At 36.9% G+C, this 20848-nt stretch overlaps 1 protein-coding gene across 1 annotated transcript in view; it reads left to right on the top strand.

Annotated features, from left to right (window-relative positions):
- The window catches only part of GALNT13 (polypeptide N-acetylgalactosaminyltransferase 13), a 528170-nt gene that overhangs the window by 505355 nt on the left and 1967 nt on the right, over window positions 1-20848 (top strand). The window contains exons 12-13 of the mRNA XM_049615630.1: window positions 14585-14719; window positions 18960-18989. Of these exons, the coding sequence (XP_049471587.1) occupies window positions 14585-14719; window positions 18960-18989 (165 nt within the window). The remainder of the gene's footprint in view (window positions 1-14584; window positions 14720-18959; window positions 18990-20848) is intronic.

Below are 20848 nucleotides of genomic sequence, written 5' to 3'. Positions count from 1 at the left end.
ACAAATTGTTTTCATTTCAATTGAGTAAGTAATTATTGGGCAAATATCCTTTTCCTAGAATTGTTTCCATAGGTGTTCAAAAGTATATCCTTAGGATTTGTTATTGGGGCAGCAAGATTTGAAATATAAAATAGAACACAGAGGTGAGACAGAATGTAATCAAATGTGAATTATATGCCTGGATTTTGTACAGATAACAACGAGTACTGAAATGTTACTTACATCAAGTACTGTGTTTAGAGTTTACATGAATTACCTCATTCAACCTCTGAAGTAGCCCAGAAAACAGTGGGCATCTTTATCCCTTTTCCCAGATAAGGAAGACAAGATTTTGACAAAGGCTCACAGTAACTGTGGTTCTGATGAGTAGTAGAGGGAAGGCCAAACCCAGGTCTGTGTCATTTTCCCAAAGCCCATTGTTTGAGTGCCATCCCACTCACCATATGTGCAAACGATACCATACCTGCAATACAATGCAGATGAGTAGATGAGAGTAGTTACAAAGTGCTACAAGAAGAAAGTGAAGAACCTTAAGGAGAGTTGCCCTTTTCTGGGAAAAGTGGAATGGGAAGGAGAGCCCTAATGAAGTGATCAAAACATACCCAGTCAGGGATGGAAGGATGAAGTGACTTGCTGATCACAAATTCAGAAATATAAAGTTGTTACATCAAAGTAAAAGGGGAAAGAGTTGATGCATCATGGCTGATGTTGAAGAGAGGATGGGAATATTGAATACGAGATATGTACCAACATTCTGTTTTTAATAATAGAGTTTTAGAGCATCAAATCTGTAAAAGACCATAGATATCGTCTAGGCATGTAAGATAAGTAAAGAGCACACAGCCAGAAGCTACCTACTCTCCTTACCCTCTTCCACACAGACCACTGAGGTAACAGGCTGGAGATGAAAACTGAAATAATCAATTAAGACAGAAAAAGATCCAGTCTAGAAGCAAAGGTTCTTTCCTTGGCAGCTCCATTGATGAATTCAATTCCATGTATGCATTCTTCATGCTAATGTCACAATGGTGTGACATACACTGAGAGGATATTTTGAAAAATAAATCACATTGCTAAAGGTCTTTTATTGTTAAACAATTCTCCTGGGCTACTTTTACAGAATGAGGGGGAGGAAAACTACTATGATACGTGTGTGTTAGTGGGGGAATGTTAATAATTTATCCTTCTGGATTCTTAGCAGATTTCTCAAATTGACCACACTTGAAATACCTAAAGTCATCTCCCAGAGGGCGCAAATTTCCAAAATGACCAAGTGACAGGGGCTTAAGGGGTAGTGTACTCAAGTAAAAGAATAGTGGCAATGAATTTGGGGTCCGGAAAGACCTCCGTCACTAAGTGGCTCTGGAAAATTGTGCGAATCCTGTAACTCTGTTGCTTAGTTTCTTCATCTAGAAAGTGCAGCAGTTGGCATACAGTGACAGAGCGTCCCTTCAAACTGAGAACATTTATAGTAAATAGGAGGACTCAGCAGGAAAAGTATTTTACAAATTCAAAACTAAATCTAGAGAAATCACAGCCTATATAATAAAGGTGAATAAAATACACTTATGAACCCTTTAAACACAAAATACATATAAACATAATAGAAAAATTAGTGTGTGTATTACAAAGTATTTCCTCATGTTAGAAGAAATACTGTAACAATGCAGAGCCACCAGAGGGCGTTTTAGCTCCTGAACCCCTGGCTCAGAACAGTGAACTTCCTTTTGCAACTTGTGTTGCTTGAGTGGTTTTGCATACAGCTGCTTATGCTACAAATCTGAGCAAAATTTGCTTGCAGTTTTTCAAACTTCAAATTTTTCAAAGGGGTAAAGATAAAAGTAGTTTCAAAAAAGTATCTGTATAACATTAGCATTTTAAGCAAGGTATGTATAGACACAATCTTTAATTGTGTGAAATAAAGAATGAATGCAAAAATACTTTAGATCATTCTCACAACAATCCTTGAAAATTGTTAAAATGTTTTAATTGTAGATATTTGAAAAAAATATGAAATAAATGCCTTTGAACATACTTTCAAAAGTGAAAAATCCAGAACAAACCATACGCATAGGTGAAATATTGAAAATGCTTACCTTCTCTAAAAAAAAAAAAAAAATGTTGATTGAGAGGAACAGATTGAAATTGGCTATCATCTTTTATATGTTGGGCATTACTCCTACAGTTATTTGAGTACATCAATTCAGAGACAGAAATTAATCTGATCTCTATAAAATCTACAATAAAAGCAGGTTATTCACCTCATACAGCAAAGAGCCACTTTATGAAGATATATTTAAATAGAAAAATGATTATAAAAATGATTGATGCTTTCGGAAAGTATAACTGGATGTTACCATTTTCAGCCCAGACACCAAGATGCCACTGATGTGAAATCTAAAATCAGACTTTACTATGCAAAATTTGCAACCATCATATTGCAACCATCATAAGAAATAGAAGGAGGTATATAAGTTTCTTAGGGCTGCCCTAACAAACTATCACAAACTGGGTGCCTTGAACAATAGAAATTCATTGTCTCTCAATACTTGAGGCTACAGGTCTGAAATCAAGGTGTCGGGAAGGCCGTATTCCTTCTGAAACCTGTAAGGGAGAATCCTCTGTTGCTGCCTCTAACTTCTGGTATTTGCCTGCAATCCACATGGCTTGTAGACGACACCTGGCTCCAATCTCTGCCTCTGTCATCACAGAGGCATTTTCTCTGTGTATGTCTCTGTTTTCTCCTAAGGACACCAGTCATTTTGGATTAAGGGTCCACCCTACTCCAGTACGATGTCATGGTAACTTACCTAATTCCATCTGCAATGACCTTATTTCCAAATACATTCACCTTCCGAGGTGCTTACAAGAAAGTACTTCAGCATATCTTTTGGGGGACACAATTCAACCCATGACAGGAGGCATCAAAGGGTGGAGAAGACTGAGGTTTTCTATGGAGGGAGTAGTTGCCCGCCCTCTAGAGAGGAGGGGGTGGGAGTCTAGCTTTCAGGGACAAACCTTATTGAGAGGACTCAAGGCAGGGGTGGCAGCTTCCTGGGTGCACAACCCATGAGGTCAAGCAGGGTTTGAAATTTGAAAGTCTTAATAATTCTTGAAAAAAATCCTGCTGGGGCGCCTGGGTGGCTCAGTCGGTTAGGCGTCCAACTTCGGCTCAGGTCATGATCTCGCGGTCTGTGAGTTCAAGCCCCACGTCAGGCTCTGTGCTGACAACTCAGAGCCTGCTACAGATTCTGTGTCTCCCTCTCTCTCTCTGCCCCTCCCCTGTTCATTCTCTGCCTCTCTGTAAAAATAAATAAACATTAAAAAAAAAAAAAATCCTGCAGTTCATTGTGCCCTGAACATTATGTAGAACACCATTTTACGGGCTTCATTGCTAGGTGCTTCATGCTTTTGGGGAATATGGCAGGCTGTGACTTGACTCACACAAAGTATAGCTGGCCTGTGACAACTGAATTGAAGTGACTGCACTGCCTGAGTCAGCTTGCCTCCTTGGTCAAGCCATAAAAAGTGGCCCACTTGGGGCACCTAGATGGCTCAGTTAAGTGGCTGACTTCGACTTAGGTTGTGATCTCACTGTTCCTGGGTTTGAGGCCCGATTCAGGCTCTGTGCTGACAGCTCAGAGCCTGGAGCCTGCTTCTGAATCTGTGTCTCCCTCCCTCCCTCTCCCTGCCCCTCCCCTGCTTATGTTCTCTCTCTCTCACAAAAATAAACATTTTTTTTTTAAGTGGCCCACTTATAAAATATGCATTGTCTTCTCAGCACTGCAGTAAGAGGTGCTTAGCTATGGGAATCTCTAAAGAACCTTAAACACTCTCAAGAGAGGGAGCTTTAAATCTCTGCCAGGCCAGAGAACAGGAAGGAGTTACCAAGGACAGTTCAGGTAAGACCTCTTATACTTTCTACCACCCTGGTGGAATCAAAAACCAATTAGAAGTGTGGGGGAATGTGGGAGTGGGCAGGAGAGATAAGAAAGAAAAGAAGTTCTTAAAATGGTGAGATAAAGGAGTCAACTATGTTCTACCCCAATGCAGGTTTCCAACCTAGGAAAAGGGAAGAAGGTCTGGGATTACATTTCATTCAGAATTTTCACTAGTAATATTCAACAGGCCATTATGTTTTCTGAATTGAATCCTAAGGGTCCTAAACAAGTGGAAAAATCTACCCAACTAGAGGTAGGGAAAGACATGCTATTTCTTTCAGTTTAAGGGGTTAATAGGCTTTAGGGGCTGAATCATGTCTCTCCCCAACCTCAAATGCATATGTTGAGGTCCTAGTCCCATACCTCAGAATAGGACTACATTGGAAGATATAGGATCTTTAAGGATGCAATTAAGATTAAATGAGATCATTGGGGTGGGCCCTAATAAGAGTGTTGTTTTTATAAGAAGTGACTAGGACACAGCCACAGGGAAGACCATGTGAAGACACAAAGTAAAAGAAGTCATCTACAAGCAAATGAGAGGGGTGCACAGAAGAAACCAATCCCACTGATACCTTGATCTGGGGCTCTGTCCTCCAGTGCTCTGAGGAGATTAAAAACCACCTAGTGTGGAGTACTTTGTTACGGCAGCCCTAGCAAACTAATGTAATAGGAGACAATAAAAACTAAAATGTTATAGTCATCAAAGTAGTTTTGGAAGGCATAATAACTAAAAGGGCTCACAAAATGGAACAAAGGATCAATCACTTCTTCTAAGGTAGCTGAACTTAAAATAATTGAGTAAAAATGGCCTTTTTAGTGGCTGTTTGTAGAGCCAGCTTGACCAGCAGACTAAAAAAGAAGATGCATAATGCTAGATGGGTCATAATGTTTTGTGTTAAATTTGCTGATTATGTACAAAACAGAATTTTCAAAGCACCATAAATTATTGCACCTGTACAATTCATGTAAAGAGCTCTACTTATTATGCTTTGCAATAATGTTAAGTTGGTGTGCATAGGAACATGAATGTAATTGTACAATGAAACAAAAGGGCAAATTTAATGTAATATATAGGAATCATATTATACATGGTTTCTAAAACAGGTGCTCAATTAATGTTAACCTCCTCCTTATTCCTCTTTTATAATGGATGAGAAGACACTGAGATTATTTTACTCTGCTTCTAGTCAACTTAAAGTGATTAGACTTTGATTTAACCAATTGTTATTAGAATCAAACTGCATTGGAGCAACTGGAAATATATGCTAAATATAGTATTTATGTAACTCACTTCTGGTTTTGGTAAGAAGCAGTACTGATAAAGCATTGAAAGTTAACTAGAAAGGGAGGAATAGTGTCCAATTTTTGTAAAAGAACATACAATTAGACTTCACTAATGAAGGGCTCGATCTCAAAGTCATCAACATGTGTGATGTTTAAGTTAATGTGCTTCATATGTGTTCAGGATTGAACTACCTTACCTTATAATCAGGAATAAAGGTTTTAATTATAGCAGGAGAACAGATTGGGCAGATACTCTTCCAGGAGCTACACATACCACCTGAGGGAGCCTATGTGGGGTACTGACACAGCCAATAGGCAACAGCCGTAAGGAGCACCTTCTTCCTAAGGAATCTAAGGACATTGTCCCCAAAGTCGTAAGAAATTCAGTGAAGGGTGACTATATATGCTGCAAGTGTCAGGATAGTCTTCAGGTATTAGAGCCTCTCCTCAGAACTGCATGCAAAGGGCTCAGCACAGATAGGTAAGAGCAAAACCTGCTGGACCCTGTCCTAAAAATTCTTTGGGTACTGTGCATACTATCAAGGCAGGAATTCACATACAAGGCCACAACCTGGGAGGACCTCTAAGACTGATATAGTAACACTAAATATCAATTACTGACTGCTTTCTGGGTACCTGGATCTCTGCAAAGTATTTTGCATATGCAATTTTAGTCTATCCCAAAGTGAATTCCATGAACCTCCTACAGTAGGAGATATGAAAAAGCACAAAGATGATAATTATGGGTAAAAAGCGGATAGATAAAAGGAGTAAATAATGGAGATCAAGCCTAATAATTTCCAAATAAAATCAAGAAAGACATATACATGACTTACACTAACTTTTTTATTATTAGAATAAAAACCATCCTAGAAATACTCAAGCATAGTAGAGTCAGGGGAAGATGGCAGCTTAGGAGGACTCTGGGCTCACTGCGTCCTGCTGATCGCTTAGATTCCACCTACATCTGCCTAAATAACCCAGAAAACCACCAGAAGACTAGCAGAATGGACTCTGGAGCCAAGCATAGACAAGAGGCCCACGAAAGAGGGTAGGAAGGGCGGAGAGGCAGTGCGCACTACACGGACTGGCGGGAGGGAGCCAGGGTGGTGGAGGGGCAGTCCGCCCAGCAAGGCAGAGCCCCCGAGTCTGGCTTACAAAAGCGGAGGGGCAAAAGTGGAGGGGCCAGACTGCGTGAGTTCTGACAGCCAGCGGGACTTAACATCTGGAAAGTTAAAAGTCAACAGCTCTGTGCTCAGAGAGTGGGGAGGGTGAAAGAACTCCAGGAGGGAAAGGTGTTGAGCCCCAGAAGACAGAGCTCAGCTCAGCAGGGAACAAATGTGCTAGCCAGCACCATCTCCCTCGCCCATCCCCCAGCCAAAATCCCAAAGGGAACCAGTTCTCGTCACCAAACTTTCTTTCACCATGCAAAAGCCCAATGCTGTGCTTCTGTGGATCCATCCCTCCAACAGGCCTGCCTCCCTCCCCTACCCCAACCCTGGTGCTGTAGGGCCCCTTCTGCAGGGGACCACTGACAGCAAAGCTAGCTAAGCCTGCCCCTCCCACCCCTGTCCACCTTGCAGATCCACCCTGGCTAATACGCCAGATCCCATCACAGCAGCACCACAAACCTGGCAATGTGTAAGTAGTCGAGACAGGGGCCACATCACTTCACAATGAGTCCTGCCCCTGGGAGAGGGAAACATAAGGTACACACCATTCTGACTGTGGCCCCAGTGGTGGCCTGGGGGCAGACATCCGGTCTGACTGCGGCCCCACCCACCAACACAAGTTTCTCCAGACAGCACAGGGGAAGTGCCCTGCAGTTTGGAGCTACCACAGGGACTACCCAAAATGATGAAATGGAAGAATTCTCCTCAAAAGAAACTCCAGGAAGTAGTGACAGCCAACGAATTGATCAAAACCAATTTAAGCAATATAATGGAACGAGAATTTAGAATAGTCAAAATTAATCGCTGGGCTTGAAAAAGAGCATAGAACACAGCAGAGAATCTATTGCTACACAGATCAAGGGACTAAGAAATAGTCATGAGGAACTAAAAAATGCTATAAATAAAGTGCAAAATAAAATGGAGGCAGCCATAGCATGGATTGAAGAGGCAGAGGAGAAAATAGGTGAGTTACAAGATAAAATTATGGAAAAAGAGGAAGCTGAGGAAAAGAGATAAAAAAAATCCAGGAGTATGAGGGGAGAATTATACAACTAAATGATGCAATCAAATAAAACAATATCTGTATCAGGAATTCCAGAAGAAGAGAGAGAGAAAGGGGCTGAAGGTGTACTTGAACAAATCATAGCTGAGAACTTCCTTGATCTGGGGAAGGAAAAGGGCATTGAAATCCAAGAGGCACAAAGAACTCCTTTCAGACCTAACTTGAATAGATCTTCTGTATGACATATCATAGTCATATGGATAAAGCATAAAGTCATATGGATAAAGTCATAAGGATAAAGAGAAAATTCTGAAAGCAGCTAGGGATAAACATGCTCTAACATATAAAGGGAGACCTATAAGACTAGTGATGGATTTATCTACTGAAACTTGGCAGGCCAGAAAGGAATGGCAGGAAATCTTCAATGTGATGAACAGAAAAAAAACATGCAGCCGAGAATCCTTTATCCAGCAAATCTGTCATTCAGAATAGAGGGAGAGATAAAGGTTTTCCCAAACAAACAAAAACTGAAGGAATCCACCACCACTAATCCAGCCCTACAAGAGATCCTAAGGGGGATTCTGTGAGTGAAATGTTGCAACGACCACAAAGTACCAGAAACATAACTACAAGCATGAAACCTACAGACATCATAATGACTCTAAATCCATATCTTTCAATAATAACACTGAATGTAAATGGACTAAATGCTCCAACCAAAAGACATAGAGTAAGACCTATCTATTTGCTGTCTACAAGAGACTCATTTTAGACCTGAGAACACCTTCAGATTGAAAGTGAGGGGATGGAGAACTAGTTATCATGCTACTGGAAGTCAAAAGAAAGCTGGAGTAGCCATACTTATATCAGACAAACTAGACTTTAATTTTAATGTTTATTTATTTTTGACAGAGAAAGAGAGAGAAAGAGAGAGAGAGAGAGAGAAAGAGAGAGAAAGAGAGAAAGAGAGAGAAAGAGAGAGAAAGAGAGAGAAAGAGAGAGAAAGAGAGAGAAAGAGAGAGAAAGAGAGAAAGCATGAACAGGGGAGGGACAGAGACAGAGGGAGACACAGAATCCAAAGGAGGCTCCAGGCATTGAGCTGTCAGCACAGAGCCTGATGCAGGGCTCGAACTCACAGATCGCAAGATCATGACCCGAGCTGAAGTCGGACACTCAACCGACTGAGCCACCCAGGAGCCCCCAAACTAGACTTTAAATTAAAGGCTGTAACAAGAGATGAAGAAGGGCATTATATAATAATTACAGGGTCTATCCATCAGGAAGGGCTAACAATTATAAATGCCTATGCACCGAATATGAGACCCCCCAAATATATAAAACAATCACAAACATAAGCAACCTTATTGATAATAATGTGGTAATTGCAAGGGACTTTAATACTCCACTTACAACAATGTATAGATCATCTAGACACAGGATCAATAAAGAAACAAGGGCCCTGAATGATACCTTGGATCAGATGGACTTGACAGATATATTTAGAACTCTGCATCCTAAAGCAACAGAATATACTTCCTTCTCGAGTGCACATGGAACATTCTCCAAGATAGATTACATACGGGGTCACAAAACAGCCCTTCATAAGTATACAAGAATTGAAATCATACCATGCATACTTTCAGACCACAATGCTACGAAGCTTGAAATCAACCGCAGGAAAAGTCTAAAAACCTCCAAAAGCATGGAGGTTAAAGAATACCCCACCCTACTACAGAATGAATGGGTCAACCAGGCAATTAGAGAAGAAATTAAACAATATATGAAAACAAATGAAAATGAAAATACAACAATACAAATGCTTTGGGATGCAGCAAAGGCAGTCCTGAGAGGAAAATACATTGCAATCCAGGCCTATCTCAAGAAACAAGAAAAATCCCAAATACAAAATCTAACAGCACACCTAAAGGATCTGGAAGCAGAACAGCAAAGACACCCCAAACCCATCAGAAGAAGAGAAATAATAAAGATCAGAGCAGAAATAAACAATATAGAATCTAAAAATCTGTAAAGATCAATGAAACTAAGAGTTGGTTTTTTAAAAAAAATAAACAAAATTGATAAACCTCTAGCCAGGCTCCTCAAAAAAAAAAAAAAAAAGAAAAAATGGAGGGAGAGGACCAAAAAAGAAAAATGAATAATATTTTTTTCAATGTTTCCAACCAATCCCTCAGAAATACAATTATCAGGGAATACTAAGAAAAATTACATGCCAACAAACTGGACAACCTGGAAGAAATGGACAAATTCCTAAGCACCCACCCACTTCCAAAACTCAAACAGGAAGAAATAGAAAACTTGAACATACCCAAAACCAGTGAAGAAATTGAATCAGTTATCAAAAATCTCCCAACAAATAAGAGTCCAGGACCAGATGGCTTCCCTGGGGAATTCTACCAGACATTTAAAGCAGTGATAATACCTATCCTTCTCAAGCTGTTCCAAAAAATAGAAAGAGAAGGAAAACTTCCAAACTCATTCTATGAAGATAGCATTACTTTGATTCCCAAACCAGACAGCCAGGAAAAAAAAAAAAAAAAAGAGAACTACAGGCCAATATCCCTGCTGAATATGGATGCAAAAATTCTCAACAAGATACTAGCAAATCGAATTCAACAGCATATAAAAACAATTCTTCACCACGATCAAGTGGGATTCATTCCTGGGCTGCAGGGCTGGTTCAACATTCGCAAATCAATGTGATACATCACATTAATAAGAGAAAAGAACCATATGATCCTGTCAATCGATGCAGAAAAAGCATTTGATAAAATTCAGCCTTTGTTAATAAAAACCCTCGAGAAAGTCGGGATAGAAGGAACATACTTAAACATCATAAAAGCCGTTTATGAAAAGCCCACAGCTAATATCCTCAATGGGGAAATGGAGAGCTTTCCCCGAGATCAGGAACATGACAGGGATGTCCACTCTCACCACTGTTGTTTTTTTGTTTTTAATGTTTTTATTTATTTTTGAGACAGAGAGAGACAGAGCATGAGCTGGGAGGGGCAGAGAGAGAAGGAGACACAGAATCTGAAACGGGCTCCAGACTCTGAGCTCTCAGCACAGAGCCCGACGCGGGGCTCCAACTCACTGACCGTGAGATCGTGACCTGAGCCGAAGTCGGACGCTTAACCGACTGAGCCACCCAGGCGCCCCTCACCGCTGTTGTTTAACATAGTGTTAGAAGTGCTAGCATCAGCAATCAGACAACAAAAGGAAATTAAAGACATCAAAATTGGCAAAGATGAAGTCAAGCTTTCACTTTTTGCAGATGACATGATATTGTACATGGAACACCCGATAGACTCCACCAAAAGTCTACTATAACTGATACATGAATTCAGTAAAGTCACAGGATACAAAATTAATGTACAGAAATCAGTTTCATTTTCATATACTAATAATGAAGCAACAGAAAGACAAACAAACTGATTCCATTCACAATTGAACCAAGAAGCATAAATACGTAGGAATAAACCTAACCGAAGATGTAAAAGATCTGTATGCTGAAAACTATAGAAAGCTTATGAAGGAAATTGAAGAAGATACAAAGAAATGGAAAAACATTCCGTGCTCAATGATTAGAAGAATAAGTATTATTAAAATGTCAATACTACTCAAGGCAATCTACACATTCAATGCAATCCCAATCAAAATTGCACCAGCATTCTTCCCGAAGCTAGAACAAGCAATCCTAAAATTTGTATGGAACCACAAAAGACCCCGAATAGCCAAAGTAATTTGAAGAAGACGACCAAAGCAGGAGGCATCACAATCTCAGACTTTAGCCTCTACTAAAAGCTGTAATCAAGACAGTGTGGTATTGGCACAAAAACAGACACATAGACCAATGGAACAGAATAGAGACTCCAGCATTGGACCCACAAATGCATGGCCAACTAATCTTTGACAAAGCAGGAAAGAATATCCAATGGAAAACAGTCTCTTTAACAAATGGTGCTGGGAGAACTGGACAGCAACATTCAGAAGAATGACCCAGACCACTTTCTTACACCATTCACAAAAATAAACTCAAAATGGATAAAGGACCTGAATGTGAGACAGGAAACCATCAAAACCCTAGAGGAGAAAGCAGGCAAAAACCTCTCTGACCTCAGCCGCAGCAATTTCTTACTTGACACATCCCCAAAGGCAAGGGAATTAAAAGCAAAAATGAACTATTGGGACCTCATGAAGATAAAAAGCTTCTGCACTGCAAGGAAACAATCAACAAAACTAAAAGGCAACTGACACAATGGGAGAAGATATTTGCAAATGACATATCAGACAAAGGGCTAGTATCCAAAATCTATAAAGAACTCACCAAACTCTACACCCAAAAAAACAAATAATCCAGTGAATAAATGGGCAGAAAACATGAATAGACACTTCTCTAAAGAAAACACCCAGATAGCCAACAGGCACACGAAAAGATGCTCAACGTCACTCCTCATCAGGGAAATACAAATCAAAACCACACTGAGATATCGCCTCACACAAGTCAGACAGAATTGCTAAAATGAACAAATCAGGAGACTATAGATGGTGGAGAGGATGTGGAGAAACGGGAACCCTCTTGCACTGTTGGTGGGAATGCAAACTGGTGCAGCCACTCTGGAAAACAGTGTGGAGGTTCCTCAAAAAATTTAAAAAATAGATCTACCCTATGAACCAGCAATAGCACTGCTAGGAATTTACCCAAGGGATACAGGAGTGCTGATGCATAGGGCACTTGTACCCCAATGTTTATAGCAGCACTTTCAACAATAGCCAAATTGTGGAAAGAGCCTAAATGTCCATCAACTGATGAATGGATAAAAAAAAAATTGTGGTTTATATACACAATGGAATACTGCTTGGCAATGAGAAAGAATGAAATATGGCCTTTTGTACTAATGTGGATGGAACTGGAGAGTTATGCTAAGTGAAATAAGTCATACAGAGAAAGACAGATACCATATGTTTTCACTCTTATGTGGATCCTGAGAAACTTAACAGAAGACCATGGAGATGGGACAGGGGAAAAAAAAAAGCTAGGGAGGGAGGCAAACCATAAGAGACTCTTAAAAACTGAGAATAAACAGACAGTAGATGGGGGGGTGCGAAGGAGGGGAAAGTGGGTGATGGGCATTGAGGAGGGGACCTGTTGGGATGAGCACTGGATGTTGTATGGAAACCAATTTGACAATAAATATCATATTAAAAAAATAAAGTCCATTCTTCCATTTACCACTGTGTAATAAAGTATGCTACTTACTTCAAGAAAAAAATAGTAATCAAGCATAAAAATGAGATTCTCAGGTATGAAAAATAAATTAATCATATTATTAGGATTTGTGAACAAATTAATGCCAGAAAATAAAGCATTATATACAGATTTTTTTAAGGAAAAAATTATCTGTGGACCAAGCATTTTAACATCAGTTAATTTTTTTCAAGTGCAAAGGCCAAAGAAACATAATTTCAGGTACTATATATATATATATATATATATATATATATATATATAGGCTTAGAATATAGTCTACAAATATCTTTATTGAGTATAAATCACTTAAGATAGCTACTGATTGAATTAAAATTAGTAATCAAGGAAAAAAGAATGTGGTAAAGTTTCCAAACTATCATAAGAGACCTGAGGAAAAATCATTTTTCAGGCTGTGATTGTACTCCTCATACAAAATTAATGGCAAATGTGAATGCTTTGGTGTTTCCATTTACACTGGCATCTGCATACAACTAAAAGAAAATACTTCAGTGTGGAAAATTATACTTCACATTAAAACAAAAGATAAAAGAAATTTCTCCAGAAATTTCCCTCCTTCAAATCAAGGTCTCCTACTAAATTCAGCTATTAAATATGTTTGTATTAAATTGAATACTGTATTAATAAATACCATGTTTGGAAAGGATATAGTACTTATGTTTGATAGGTATTTCTTTTATTCTCTTGGTTACTCATAATTCCCATTAAAAGTGTGAGCATTAAAAAGTACAAAAGATAGGAAATTTTTTTCTGAATGCCGTACATCAAATCTATATTTTACATAGTTTAATTAAATGAATTTCATATACTTCTCAAGGTTTTATACTGTTGAGTAGAATGTACAACCTTTGTGAAGAATTTCCTTATCATTGACTTTGCATTCTTCTCTTACCACTTGTGATTTTCAGAGAAGTCCTGAGTCTCGGTGCTGAAGAGGCCAACCCCTTCAAGACTAACTTGTTCAGCTTACAGGCCAGGGCTCCAGAGTGTATAATTGATTTCTAGAGCTGACTTCCTCCAATTTTATCAGATTGCATTGGAAAACTAAAAGATCCTCATATAATCTTCCTTATTATATTCCCTCTTGACATTGCAAAGAAAAAAATACCCACAAAACACTGAACCATGCTTATCATAGCTAACAGAAGAAAATAACTTTTGTAATTTAGGTACTTACTAACTCATGAACCTTCAATAATCAATGTTATAAATAAATTATTCATACCAGGAATTTTTTAAAAAAACAGATTCTTATAGTATCAGTTTAAATTAGCTAACAACGAATCCACAATCCACCTTGACATTTGTTGGATATTTTGAGAATCGTAGCCAAGCCCAGCTATAACCGTATAAGATAAGCAGAGAGCCTACCTTTAATGAGCTCTCTGGAGAAGCTAATTCTACAACCTTTGGAAACACACTGACAATATTTAATAAAATTTACATGATGTACCTATGGAAAGAAAGATTTAAACGTCTTTATGAAAGACATCATGAGCTCTATAGAGCTGGGGTACTGGTCGTATGGTGGTGAGAATAAGGAGTGCCCTTTGTTGAGCCCCATATGGTTAACAAAGTTTATTTTATTGAACCGGTTGTATGATATATGAGACAAGTATAGTGCAGGAAATGTGGTGCCACCAAATAATAAGTATTTATTTACTATTTCAGTTTATTAAACTGAGGCCTCACAAAAACTTTATGAAACAGATGACACTGCCTTATTTTGCAGTTGAGGGAAAGGACTCAGAGGTCAACTAGCTTTCTCAAGATCACACAGCAGGGACTATTTGAAAACACAAGTTGGTATCAATGCTTCCACAGAGAAATCTGCTATATTGTGGGGTTTCTTTGTTTTTAAGATTATTTTATTAGCTGAATTTTATATTCCCAGGTGTTTTCTTATACCGCTGACAAAGAAATCCGAACCGATGATTTGTGCTTGGATGTGTCTAGACTCAGCGGACCTGTAATCATGTTAAAATGCCATCACATGAGAGGAAATCAGTTATGGGAATATGATGCGGAGGTACAGTATTTTCTTCAATTTACTTATTATTTAGTGCTTAAACTCATTTATATATTTCAAATACATTTAAATGCTAAGCTACTTTTTCTGCATTGGAAGAACTCTCTTTTCAAGCATGCACGCCTCTATCTGATAGCATTTGGATGGTATAGCATATAAACAGGTTTTTGCCAAACTAGTCCACTTGTGTAAAACACGAATAAGTAAATTCATTTTTATGTGCTTAAAATGTGCTATCACATGTACATGCTTCATATAAGTTAGGCAAGTGGCCAGCTACGCTTAGGTGAGAGGTATATATGAAGATGCGCATTACAGGACAATATCAACAATATTTTCAAATTTTAAATTTTACAGCTTCCCAACTTAAAGGAAAAAAGAAAAAAGCTGATAAGATTAACAAGAATGCTCTTTATAATGGTAAATACTTTGCAAAATTCGATAACCTAATTAGGTACATAATCAGCCAAGCAGCATTTCCTCAATGTAGTACATCTTTCTGATAGAAGAGAGGGAGAGAAAACAATAAAATTACTGTTGGGAATTTATAGCCAGGCTGTGTGTAAAAACCAGATCAACCATCAGATGGAGCTAATAAAAAAGAAATATTTTCTTCTCCATAAGGAAGTTGCCTTGAAACAGCTTCGTTCCTTTCCACTCCCTTTGCTTAACAAAATGAATTGGGTCATCCGTGTTACATTTTCCTCATTAAATGGTTGGTGACTTAAAATAAGAACTATTCTTGCAAGATAAATAATGCACTAGAGGTAAAGAAATTTCACAAATGCACTGTTTTACCTAAGCCTAAAATACTCTGCAAGTGTAACATTTTAAAAACCAATGTATAGTCGGTGGTATTATTGATATTGTAATAATTTCTTTTAAAAAACTTTTGAATGTCCTTCCAATTTGCATGATGTTGTAGTTTCTTAGCAGGAAAACTTACTGAATTTTTACATAATTTGAAATTGATTATGTAGGGTTAAAATTTGGCTCCAAAATTTATATAATCAAGCTCTTTGGACATAAAATATTCTTCTTCTGTGACATAATTAAGGGCAAACATCCTGAATCATTCCGATAATGCACCAGTGTGTTCTATTCAGACTCCTGTCTCCCCTGTACCTTGTTCACCTTTGTCTGACCCCCATTTTTTCTCTTGAGCTATCATCATCACCACCCTTTATATTAAGACTGCAGAAGATACTTCCTTTAATTATACATGGGGGTAAACCTGGACCCTTGGCTCCCTCCTTCTGTACAGTACAGATAAATGTACAGATAAAGGAGAAATCCTACAAGTAGCATTTTTTTTAAATAAAACTTTATGTTGCTGTTGCTCTTTAGTTTTCGCAATGAACCCAGAACTTTATTGGCCTTGTGTTAAAACTTAAGAAATCTAGAATATATATTTATAAGGAAAGAAGGAGTATATGTACTTTTGATAAGGTAAAGCAGTGTTGAATTTCAGAGTGCCACTTTTAATCTTCAAACTTTCCTTATTTTTTGAGTGGGCAATGGCTACTATGGTCATAACTCAGATTCTTTAATTTCTGAAATAACTATATTATTGGTACTTAGGTGTATATTTTGTTTATGTTTTCATCAGCCAGCAGTAAGACTGTTGAATACTAAGGGATTTTGAAAGAAAAGAGAAAAAAAAATAGATTGCTTCACCTAAGACAAAGAAATGTTTTTGTAAATTTACTATTTTGGGTGACTAGTAGTTAGCTACTGTAGTATCTTTATAGCATTGGAATACCTTGTGTCATGTAAACTTCATTTCTGGAACACACATGAAAAAGCTTATAATATTCCATAAATATTGAGAAATGTTTAGGTTTTAAAAGATCTGATCATAGTAATAATTATATAACATACTTTACCCTCCTATGTTTGTTTTTAAAATTAAATCATGATGTTCAACTTGTCTAAAATTAATATTTAAGTCATAGTAGAGATTTTTTGCCAAATTTATGAGTGTATAAATCATACTGTGGAGAGGTCATAAGAGTAGAATAATTGTAGGAATAATGAATCACTTTTCTGGAATTTTCAGCTTTGAAATAAGACTGATTTTATTTGTAAAAAAGTCAGAAGAATAGAGACTTTTTTTTAAAGAAATTTAAATCTAATACTTAGTCTACAGAACAGTCCTAACTCCTACCACTCAAAGTGTGATTCTCAGACTAGGAACATCACCTGGGAACTTTTTGGAAATTTGGAATTTTACAAGACTATATCGGAGTCTGCATCTTAACAAATCCCCAAGTCATTTACATACATATTAAAGTTTGAGAAGGTCTAGACAGTGGCCAAACATCTACTTATCTTCCTTAGTCTTTTTATAAACTGTTGGAATTATTGCAAAGTTAAGAAAAGGCATAAATATACTTTGGAAAATGACAGGCCTTCAGGAGAGATGGGGGAGGGATAGGGAGTAAAGGGTGAGAGGTGCTGGGAAAGAGGAGTCATTGCCAAGTAGTGCTGGTCTTCTGGCATCCACCCTGTGGGAAGTAGAAAGTGGTACTTGCTGCTTCTTTAATTCAGTTATTTATCTACTGCTACCAAGGCAAAATTAGTTTTCTTTGAGGAACCTGAGGGTGGTATACTATCAAAGCAGAATAAAACTTGGTGGAGTTCACAGGATTACAAGAGCTGAAACTTTTCTTAAAGGTCTCTTCGTTCAGCCTTTATCAGGCAGGAAGTAAGCACAAAGATCACACTGCCAGCGATGGGGGCAGAAATGACATTCTAATATAGTAATCGAAGAAAGCTAGTGACTGGAAATCTAGCAACTCACAACTGCAAATCTCACAGTGTGTACAACTGAAACATTCCATCACCTCATCTCCCATAGCACTTTCAATTTTAGAAAAGTCATTAATAGGAGAATTATTAGAAAATCCAGAGAAAAATTCAAACAGTATCATAAAGCCTCAAAACATGGAGCCTCTCCAGTTTGTTTGCTTCTTGGATAAGTGAAGGGAAAAGCGAAGGGAATGAAATTTAGAGTGTCTATAATTTCATCTGTTTTCTCAAAAAATTCTAATAATCCTGTAAGATATTAGTATTATTTGTATTCTTTATATTAGTAAATGTAAGCTTAAAGTGTTAAAACAGTTTCTCTAGGTTTTAGACCCCAGGTTTCTGGCACTGAATCCAGCAATTTTTCCACTACCCTACATTGCCTTTTGAGGTCATTGAAAAACTAGAAACAATTTGATGCTTTTAATGATGCTGATCTGATAAGCTAAACGTGTATTATTATAAATGAAAGGGATTAAATATCATCAATTATCAAGTGGTTAAAATTTACCAATTTTATTCACATACAATTTTTCCTTTCCTTAATATTTGGAAAGATGTTCTGCAATAGACTATTTAGACGAACAGTCATAAAACCACTTTGCCAGTATGGTCTAATTGCTTACAAACTTTATACATATTCATAATTTAATATCTAATTGGTTCTTTTATTTGAGTGAAACTAAGCACATGTTGGCAATAGATACAGGTCTTTGGCCAACTTTAATTTGAAACATAGAATTTTTCACTTTCTTAATATTTTTTTAACACAGCCATGAATTTAATTCGGTATCACTTTATACCTGGCTAAACATGTTCAGTTTGGGGGCAACTGAGCATCACCAACAAAACTACAAGATCCTCACCTGGTCTATAACCTCTTAAATCAATTACCTGAACACTATGGTGCTATGAAAGCAACTGCCACAGAATTAGAAAAAAGAAAAAAGAAATCTAAATTTCATCGCACTGAAACATTTTAAAAATTACTTTTATAAAGTTGTCATCCATCCATTCTATTCTAGATTTCCTTATATTCAATTTGAACATTGCAGTTGTGTTCCAATGCATTTGAAATTTACATTTTCTGACAATAAGCGCATATAATCATTTATTTTTGAACATTCAAGCAGCTATATACAGTGTAAGAATCTAATTTTAGGACAGAGCACTTATGCTCAACAAACACTACGCAACAAAGAAAAAAATAAGGGAGCAAAATATGATGCTAAAAATAAGTCTTGTTTTTCATGTGACTGAGCAAGTTGACTGAAAAAATGAATTCAATATCTATCTGTATCAAATGTTTCCCAGAGTCACAAGATAAGGGATTTTTTTTCAGTAGGTAAAATATGTTGGACTGATATTTACTGAAATCACAGAAGCTTATATTTAGACTTTACCTAACACCTCCTCCTTTTACCTTCATCAGAAAGCAGGTAAATGGCAATATAATTTCAAGGTAAGTAATCTATAATGCAACCCAGCCATTTCCCTGTGTAGCACTCCTAATAAAAACAGTGACTCAATTTACCTTTAGAAGGCTGTGTATATCTGACTAGTGTTACCTTTCCACATTCCCATTGACCCATAGCTGTGGTTTCTTATGTAGACTCAATTAGTGAATAGGAATTTCAATAGTTTAGTATTGTAATTTTAGTTCTTGTTTCTGAAACATTACACTCATTTTTTTTAGACTACTCATATTCTGTTCTAATGAAACACAGTTCACCATGTCAGGAGATCATACTTAATATTTTGAATAACAACTTCATTATATATTACTGTTTAAATAATTATTATTTCATACTTTATCAATAGGGGAAATCTTACTGCCTTTGCTATTGAATATAACGTTGTTTTTGCTTATTATATATAACAATCGAGTTTCATTTAAAATTTTTAACTTTCTAAACTAAATTTTAGTAAGGAATCGTTTAAACTGAAGCCTGTATGATTGGTTCTTTAACCGACCAGGCAGTCACTTCTATTCATTCATTAAATTATCAAGTTTTTCACTTAGTGCTTTCTAATAAAGAAGATGCAAAAGTATGACTTAATTCTATAATTCTCACTTTGTCATTAAACTCGTTTTCTTAGTCTGAGGTCACTTGGCTTTCAACAGTAATTATCTTTTCAAAAGGGTAGATTTAGGGATACTCCATGCATGACACATCCTGTCTTAGATAGCAAAACATATGTATATGTTTAAAGACAGGAATTATTTTCTTATACATCTTTAAATAGTATAATTCAAATTTTGTAAATCCCAGAAAATACTAATGTTTTATACTTCAAAGGAAAATGATTAAGTAAGGTTATAAACAAAAACCAGTCCTGGCTTAGGGTTCATCTTACCTTGTTTTCCAGCCAATATTTTAAATAAAGCAATAGGAAAAGATATTCGGCAGTATGCTTCATGTCAGCCTGTATGTCACATTACCTTCAAAACTGAATTAACATGACAGTCTTCCAAAGTTGTGAGAGGCATTTGCAACAAGTACGATAAGGGCTGATATGCTGAATAAAGAGTATTTCATAGAAAATAAAAAGTATACCTAATATAAAACTCTGCAAGGTCTTGAATAATCAGCACAGGAGAAATATTTAAGTTAACTTTCTCTTTCATTGTCATTGGCTATTTAGAACTATCAGAAATACGTAAATAAAAAAAATCATTTCACATGTGTTCTTATATTTATTTCTCTATCCTGTCTCTGTCAAGAAATGTTTTTAATGGAACACACAACACTGGTGTAGATGTAGTAATACTGACACCCATGCAGTATCCTAGCATATAATCATGAGAAATGTTAGCTGCTACTGCTATTATTACAAAATAAGTATCGTAGATGTTTTTTAAACTTTGCTAGTATGTATTAAAAGGTTCATACCTTTTGATCTTGTGATTTCACTTCAAGAATAATTTCTAAATAAGTGACTATACATGTGGAGAGAGATGTTCAGAGGTGTTTATGATAGCATTATTTATAATAGCTCCAAATTGGAAAGATACTCCCCCAAATGGAAAAGGGAAAGGATTTTTGGCAAATCTACTTTGTAGAAATTGTGTAGTTCTTATGTTTTTAGATTTTTTTGAATACAGAATAAGAAAGACCACGATAAAGTGAAAGGATATTTCATTGGATGAATATAAATTTGCATAATATGAGCACTAAAAATAACTAGAAAACACAAAATATTAATCATTGAGAAACACTGAGAAAAAATAAGTAAACTACACATTTTTCAAACAAATGAAAACTCAATGTTTTTGTGGGATTTTTAAAACAAAAAATACTTTTTATCCCAATGGGATTA

Source organism: Panthera uncia (genome assembly GCF_023721935.1).
Source record: "Panthera uncia isolate 11264 chromosome C1 unlocalized genomic scaffold, Puncia_PCG_1.0 HiC_scaffold_3, whole genome shotgun sequence".
In the NCBI taxonomy this organism is placed as follows: domain Eukaryota; kingdom Metazoa; phylum Chordata; class Mammalia; order Carnivora; family Felidae; genus Panthera; species Panthera uncia.
This window is presented reverse-complemented; position numbering and strand designations above follow the sequence as displayed.